This window comes from Thermoascus crustaceus (genome assembly GCF_041956765.1).
Source record: "Thermoascus crustaceus strain CBS 181.67 unplaced genomic scaffold VTN00scaffold_2, whole genome shotgun sequence".
In the NCBI taxonomy this organism is placed as follows: domain Eukaryota; kingdom Fungi; phylum Ascomycota; class Eurotiomycetes; order Eurotiales; family Thermoascaceae; genus Thermoascus; species Thermoascus crustaceus.
The window spans coordinates 2,787,940-2,796,516 of record NW_027192528.1 but is presented as its reverse complement, the minus strand read 5'-3'; the positions used below and the strand labels follow the sequence as shown (position 1 = coordinate 2,796,516).

Sequence of the window (8,577 nt, the reverse complement as noted above, 5' to 3'; positions counted from 1 at the left end):
AATTACTTAATAAAACTTAATTATAGTATAGTTATATTTATTAGACTTTTACAGTAGTATGCCTCTTACTGTTTTTTATATCTATAAATAGATATTTAAATAAAGACATTATCTTATTAATATTACTATTTTTAATACTTTTTAGCTTTACAGCAGCTATAGTCTAGAAATTTAATCTATTTATATTTAAAGTTTTTTAAGTTATTTAGCTAAGTAGTGCTCTTCTTACTATTATTTTATTCACTTATTAATATATTATTTTTAAGAGAATATAGTTTATAGACATATTTCTTAAAGCTATAGAGAATATAATCTCTTTAATTAGAGTTTTTTTAAAGTAGTTATTAATTATCTTTAAGAGTTTTTTAGTACTAGTATAGTATCTACTATTTTAAAGATAGTGTACTTTAATACAAGCTAGTATTAAGTAGTATTATTAGACTCTAATTTATTTTCAGATAGAACTTTAAACTTATCTCTAAACTGGTTTTCAGACTGATCTGTAGACTAGCCTATTAGAAAGACTTTTTAGTATTTATACTTTATTTACTACACTATCTAGTAGAAGTTATTTTAAGCTTATTTAAGCTAATACTCTGTCTCTAGATCTGCTTTTTAGATCTATTTAATTTAGATATAGGTCTTACAACTCTACTTAATTTTATCTCTCTACTAGTGTTTAGAGTAAGCTGTTATTTATAGTTGTTTTATATACTTATTAAGTATCTGAGTTAAGAATTTTTAAATTCAGATAGTCTTTTTACTTATATCTGCCTTTATATAAATATTTAATAGAAATTGCTAGTATGCTGCTAAGGCCTGCTATACTTAAACTGCTTTATTCAGAGTCTCTGTATTCTCTAGTAAATTTTAAATGTGCTAGCCAGTTACTTAAGAAGAGGTTTTTTCTGAAGAAGTCTTCTTCAGATTCTTTTATTCTATTAGTATTAGCTTATAATTAGAGTTTATTAGAGGCTTTAGATTCTAAGTAGTAAGAAATAGCTTAATAATAGAAATCTCTAATATGCTTTTAGATCTAGTAGCTATCTCTAGCTTATTATTAATATAGAGATTAAACTGTTTAATTAATACTTCTAGAGGTTCAGTATTAGTATAGCTAGTAGTCTGAGAATTTTATAAAAAGCTATAAACATTAAAATCTTCTATAATTAGATATCTACTCTGCAGCAGCTGCTTCTAATCTGTATTTTTAATAGCTTATCTCTATCTGAAGTCTGTATTCTGCCAGCAATGCCCTTTCTCTAGCTAATTATTATAACAGTTAATTACTTATATTCTGTGTATATACTGCTGCCTCTTATCTAGATTTTAAACATCTGGTATTATTAAATATAGATAATTTAGATCTATCTGTATCTCTACTAACTTCTAATTTAGAAGGTTCTTTCTTATAGCTACTATTATTTAATACTTTTAATACTCTGCTCTCTTTAACTAGTAGATAAAATATTTACTATATTTAAATTCTTACTTAATATAGAGCTTTTATAAATAGATAATATCTATTTTCTCTAAAGTTTAGCTTCTAGAGCTGCTATAGTAATAGTATATACTCTGCAGCAATTATGCTAAAGTACTAGTATAATACTACTATACTGAAGACTCTAAGTCCAGTTGGCCTAGAGGTTTGTATCTCTCTTATCTCTGTATCTTAAAAAATTCTTAAATCATACTAAATTTTAAAAGTTTATAAAATTTTTATATTCTGTATAAGCCTAGTTATAAGTGTTTTAGAGCTTTATCTGCTCTCTTTAATAGTTGTAAGCTGTGCTTTAGTCTGTCTATCTGTTATCTAAAAGCTGCTAGATGCTAAGCTGCTTCTAGCACAGTTTTTAATAACTACTTCTAAACTAAATAAGTTAAGAGTAGTTATATTAAATTCTCTAATTCTATTTATAGACTTGCTTAACTCTGCAGACTTTTCTTCTTTTAAAGCAGTTAGTTGCTATTGTAGAATGCTTATCTCTACAGTTTTTATATCTTGCTAGTGTATGTTAATATGCTTTTCCTGCTTTAACTATATAGTTAACCACTTTACAGTTATAGTCTAAGCTCTTATATAGTTTTATACAGATAAAGTATATTAATAAATGATTACTATATATCTTAAAGCTATAGTAATCTATACTATAGTATTTAAAATATATAATATTTAATTTTAGCTTTTAGTAGTACTCTATTTAGTATTTAAAGCTACTAAACTAAATACTATTAATATAGAGCTCTTATACTTCTTTTAAAGATTTAACTATAATAATAATTATAGAGCTTTTCTAAGCCTCTTTTCTTAGTATATTTAAATCTTGCAGTCAGGTTGAATTTCTTATAAGATGCAGAAAGCTGCCTATCTCAATTTTCTGTCTTGCCAGAGCAAGATTTAGAGTTAGATAATGTCTGGTAAGTACTTTATATATTTTTAGTCTGTACTATTGCTCTGATGCCTCTATAGAGATTACTGCTGAATCTGCCTCTCTAACTGCTGTTACCAGCTGGTCTGCATAAATAGGTAGTAGTATAGTATTTAATACTTCTTTCTATAATAGAATTAAGATAGTATCTATACTGATATAGTCTAAATCTATTATTTAAAGAAAGTCTGAAAGTTCTATTTTAATTAGAGCTAGATTCAGCTGCAGTATTATATTTTTTTTACTGCTTTTAAAGCATTTAACTCTCTATCTTATCTTATTATAAGCTACTAGACTCTTTTAAAGATATGCTTAATTAGTTTAAACTGAATTAGCTATGCTAGCTTCTAAGACTAAATATTCTGAGCCTTCTAGACCTTTTATCCCTTCTTATCTAGCATTATCTGCTATTCTTAGCTGCTAGATTGAGTGATTAGTAGAGCTGCTATATCTATATAGAATATTATCTTTTTAACTAGTTATTGTATAATTATCTTATTAGACTTTTTAGATGCTAAGTGCTGTCTTGCTGCATGCTATTAATAGCTAATAGTTATGACTCTGCTGAATAGTCTATACTTTAAAATCTCTGCAGCTTAAGCTAAGGCTGAAGAGCTCTAAGTAGCTATTAGATATATTATAGAGGTATTCTAAGTCTCTAGCAGTCTCTGAAGTTTTTAAACCTCTTATTTCAGTTATTTAATTCTGTCTATATATTGTTGCTTACAGATATTCTGTTCTATATCTTAGGCCTTAAGCTCTCTTATAAATTATTCTTATAGATATTCCAGCTTTTATTATTATTACTATTTTTGTAGCTTAACTGTAGCTGCTAGAGTCTAATATTGCTTACTTCTGCCTCTAAGAGGTTCTAGATCTAGATTTCTAGGTGCTGAGTATAGCAGTCTATTTTTTAATAGTGCTGATTCCAGAGATGCTGCAGCCTGATACTTAGCTTAGAGACTGGCTTAACTCTCTGCTACTCTATTTTAAGCTCTTTTCCAGGTCTTCTAGGGCTTATGGTGGTCCTAAAGATGTCTGAGGGCTTTAATATGCTGGGGTTGGTGTGTCTAGTGGCAGTAGTGGTTCACATAGTTGAATAGCTGAGTTACTGCATAACAGCTATAATATGCTGAGTAGACCACTATTATGAGGCTCTAAGGCCTTTATAGTGGTTTTCTGAGGCTAAGAGGTCTTCTTAACCTGATTAATATGTTAAAAAGATATATTTTATCAGGTGTTAATTTTTGATGTTCCAGTTGCTTTTTCCTCAGGCTATTTAATTTGCACACTTCACTATATTATAATCAATCAGCTTACTCTAGACTATTAATTTATATATAACATTTAGTTAACAAGTATAGATTCTTTAATAGTAGTAAGCTTTTAACTATTTAATACTGTATCTATATATGCAGTATATCTACAGATAAGAATTTAAGATTAGATATTATATATAGCTGCAGCTGCTTAAATGCTTTTAAATTAGCTATCATTTGAAGTATTAATTGCAAGAAAAAATATAGTCTTTTTACTAAACTGCCAAATCTGCTATTTTATATAGTATATTAGTAGTTAAAGATATTATATTATATAGTTGAAACTGTGTGCCACTTAGTATTCTGCATCACTTAGTGTTTAATTACATTATAAGTATATAATTATATTATAAGTATATAATGTTAAGCTCTTTTATAATTATATTTTCAGAAAAAATATATTTTAAGTTACAATTATTATTTAACAAAGTTTAAAGCTTAGTACTTTCTAATATATTATATATTATACTCTATAAGTAGTTAATTAGCTATATTTTTCATATTATAAAGCTGAGAAGGGAATAAATATAAATCTAAGTTAAAAATATACTTAATAATTATTAATTCTTCTAAGCTAGTTAAATTCTACAGATTAGATATATAACTATATTATAAAGCTTTTCTATTAAGTTAGTGACTTAGTATTATATAACTAACTAAATAGATTTTTGCAGCAGCTTAGATGCTTAAAGCTGAATTATTTTTTATTACTTAGATAGCTAAAATAATTTAGCTTTTTTTATTTAAAGATTTTATAATTGTTAGTAAAGAAAAATATAATTAAATATAGAAAGTTGTATAACTATAATTTAATGTCTTACTTATCTGTCTTTCTTATTATATATGTTATAGTTTTTTTTTTAAAATAATATAAAATATTAAGCTGCTAAAAAGCTTTTACTTTCTTATATTAAGACTTTTTTATAAGCTGTAAATGATATAATTCAGCTAGTAGAGATTTTAAAAGTTTAAAAAGTAAAAAATATTAAATCTTTAACTAAAGCTAATAATATTAATATATAAAGCTGAAAGATAATCTTTACAAGAATTTACTTTTTATTAAATAGTTCAAGTCTAGCTTCTGCAAAATCTTTATATATATTATCTGAAATAAACATTTTTACACAAGCAGATAGATATAAAAATAGAAAATTTTTCTTATTAATATAGTTATTATTAGTAATTATTCTCTTTTTAAGTAGTTTTCTATATATATGCTTAAATAAGCTAAAAATAGTAATATTAGAAAGGCATATATAAATATATAAAAATACATAATTATATTCTTTTTATAAAAAGTATTAAACTTTATAGTTAAATAGCTACTATAATTATTTAAGAATAAGTAACTTACTTTATACTAGTTAAATAGTATGTAGAATATAATTTAAATATTTTTTAACTAGTAAAGGTTTATTTTATTTATTATTTAACTATTTTTACTAATTATAATTTACTAATCTTTAAAAAGTGTAAATTCTTAATATTAAGCAGTTTATTAAAATACTACTTACTTTTAAGATAATTATTAATAATATATAAATTCTCTTTAAGCTTACAGTCTTAATAATTATAATTTATTTACAGTTTCTCTAAATAACTATATAAAATCTTTTACTATATTCTCTTATAGTAATAATTTTAAAAATTAAGCTTTATTATAAAACTAGTTTATTAAAATTCTAGATATTATTTTAATATATATTATATTTTTAAATAGCTATATATATAGTTTAACTTTGCATACTAATATATAATTCTTTAATTATATTTCATATATTTCTGCAAGCTGTAAATCTTATAATTAAGCTAATAAGAATTTTAAAATATTTAAAAAGTAGATAAAATTAAATCTTTAATAAAAAGTAATAGTATTAGTATATAAAGTCAAAAATTAATCTTCTTAAAAATTTAATTTTTATTAAGTAGCTTAAAATCAGCTTTTTAATTAAAAATCTTCTTATATATAGAATATAAATATAGAAAATTATTTTTATTAATATAATTATTTCTAATTATTATTATTCTCTCAGTTAATTTTCTATTTATGTGTTTAAGCAGACCAAAAACTCTAATATCTAATAATTATAAAAGATAAGATATACAGAGATATACAAAAATAGATAATTATATTTTTCTTATAGAAAGTATTAAAATCTGGTTTAATAGCTAGAATAGCTATTAAAAATAAGTAACTACTTTATATTAGTTAAATAGTATTTAAAATATAGATTAAATATTTTTTTAGTAAAAATCTATTTTATCTATTATTTAGCTATTCTTACTTATTATAATTTACTAATTTTAGAATAAGAGCAGATTATTAATATTAAATAATTTATTATTCTTTTATCTTTAAGATAATTATTAATAGTATAGAAATCTCTTTAGAGCTTATATGTCTAATAATAGTAATATATTTATAATTCTTTTAAATAACTCCCTGAGATCTTCTGCTGTGCTTTACTAATATAATAACTTTAAAAGTTAAGCAGAGTTCTATTATAAAGTTAGTTTTAAAGTTTTAAATATTATCTTTATATATGCTGTATTCTTGAATAGCTGTATATATAATTTTAAATTACTATTTTATAATAGTTGGATTCTTCTGCTTTATATACTGATATTAAATTTTCTAATTATATCTTGTATATAGTTTAGAACAGCATTTAATAAAGAAAGAAGCTTAATTAATACTAAGAACTATAATAGAATTCTATATATATTTATAAAATAAAATCTATACTATTTTATACAGAAACTTAGACTAAATTAAAAAGCCTTATTTATCTATATTTAGTAGCTTTTTAATAAGAACTTCTTTTTTAAGAACTATTAAACTATAGCTATTAATATATATTTCTAATTATAGATTAATTCTCTTAAGCTAATTAAGAAAAGTAGATTTAGATATATTAAATATTATAAAAACTTAATTTTAATTAAAATTTTTTACTTTTATAAACTTTCTATTTAAATTTAATTTTCTTAAGAAAGAGGCATTTTGTATAGTAGAGATAAAAAATAATATATTAAAGAATAATAGTTGGAAGTTAACATGAAAGTGGACAGTTCAGCTGTTAATTACATTAGCTAATAAATTTTAACATTAAAAAAATTTTATATATTTTCTTTTATAGGCTCCCTTTATATAGTCTTTATTAATTAGTGTATCTTTTAGTGTATCTTTAAAATTAAATATTAAATAATATAATAAATATTAATTTCAAATCTATAATAGAAAATCTATGTCTATATCTAAATAGATATTGTTAAGTAGCTATTAATAATATTATTATAAAACTTAACTAATACTTCTTTAAAAAGATTTACCAATTATTTAATCTTAAATAGACAGTTTTGACAGTAGCAGTAACCTGCAAGATTTTATTGTAGTAAGGCTTGTTGCTGACCTTTCTGGCTTTATCTTGATGTTACTTTAAGAGAAACAGTGGCATGGTGAAGCAAGCCTTAACTTTGCCACAAGTTGCCCCACAACAGCAGGCCCACTTCTACAGATGTCTTATGATTTCCCCATCTCTGTAATGACTTCACTACTGCCACTGACACTGCTATCTGCACTCCCAACTTTTGTCACCATGTGCTCATCTACCCTACTCTCACTGAGTGGCCCATGGAGCTCTTCCTCAAACACAGGCTCCGGCTCCACAGTTTCAAACTTCGTCTTGAAATCAGTAAGACCCTGAGTACTGCTGTTGGAGCGACGCCGAGCATTAGTAAAGGTGTAGCTGTAGTCTTGCATTTCATCTCCCGAACGACCCCTTCAGCAATACAAATACAAGTCAGCTGTATCCTATTGGACGTAACCAGGGAACTAGCACTTCAGAGATTAGCTCATGAGAGACCTCACCAATTTCCCTTTCCGCCACCGTCTTTCTTGGTCTTCTTAGGGTCTGCATCGATATGCCCGGACTTCGCAAAGTAACGTGGGAGGTGCTCATGAGGAGCTAGTCCTGCATGGTCACGATCGTTGAGTTTGCGAGAGCGAGTCACTTCAAAAAGAATAATATGAGTTCTGTCTGGCAAGAACAATGCCGCGAAGAATAAAGAGGGGTAATAATGCTAGACAGGTTCAATCCGCTGGATGCAGATTGTCCAATGAACTCACTTGCGGGTTAAATCCTTCTCCAAAGAAAAAAAGAAAATCGCTGGACTGTGGCTTTGTCAGCTGATGTACAGGAGAAAAGGCATTCTGTGACCGGGCTTAAGCTAATATTGCTTGCTCATTGCAGAATACTCAGAATACGAAGTCACTGTGCACGTCAGGGATAAGTAGATGGGGAATTAGAGTAGCATAATGCTTTGGGCATAGTAGGTTTAAGAGAACAGAAGGCTTGGTCACAGCACAGAGATATCTGATTCTGAAAGATTGACTGGCCAACCTTCTTAAAGCTGCGCAGGTGGATGTTGAAAAATTCCAAGGACTGGGGGCAAGAAGTTGTTCGGCACTTACTGTTAAATGCTAAGCTGTTCGCAAATCCCAGAGTAAGGATATGGTATACCAGTGTGGCCTGTCGCGTCTGGATTAGTCCAACATATGATTAGCCAGCTGCTAGGCGGCAAGAAGCAGTGTACTTGCCTAGATAAAGTAGTTGAGTTAGATTCTGATGGATGAAATGCAAGGCAGGTAGAGAGGCTTGTTAAGAAAGAACTACAGAGTGACTTTATCTACTCTAGAGGATTTGTATCTAGAGTGGCACTTTAACAGCGCTAAAGACTCATGACCTCATACATGCCTGACTTAAGTACTTGCTAATTTGTACCTAGTTTTAAGAAACCCAGACAATCTAAAATAAGTGGGTAATAGA

The 8,577-nt window shown here is 26.3% G+C and overlaps 1 protein-coding gene across 1 annotated transcript, besides 2 other annotated features; it reads right to left on the bottom strand.

The window, feature by feature from the left end:
* Positions 1-2,411: 2,411 nt before the first annotated feature.
* Positions 2,412-2,418: a sequence feature (Short protein (VTN00DRAFT_4566, KAL2011848.1) was converted to a misc_feature.).
* Positions 2,419-2,470: 52 nt separating this feature from the next.
* Positions 2,471-2,523: a sequence feature (Short protein (VTN00DRAFT_4566, KAL2011848.1) was converted to a misc_feature.).
* Positions 2,524-7,271: 4,748 nt separating this feature from the next.
* On the bottom strand, positions 7,272-8,503 carry VTN00DRAFT_4565 (uncharacterized protein; the record flags this gene model as incomplete). The annotated part of the gene is made up of 5 exons (XM_069431005.1): positions 7,272-7,530; positions 7,620-7,722; positions 7,874-7,922; positions 8,223-8,231; positions 8,495-8,503. 5 exons carry the CDS (start codon positions 8,501-8,503, stop codon positions 7,272-7,274), a joined length of 429 nt encoding a protein of 142 aa, XP_069290084.1.
* Positions 8,504-8,577: the final 74 nt, after the last annotated feature.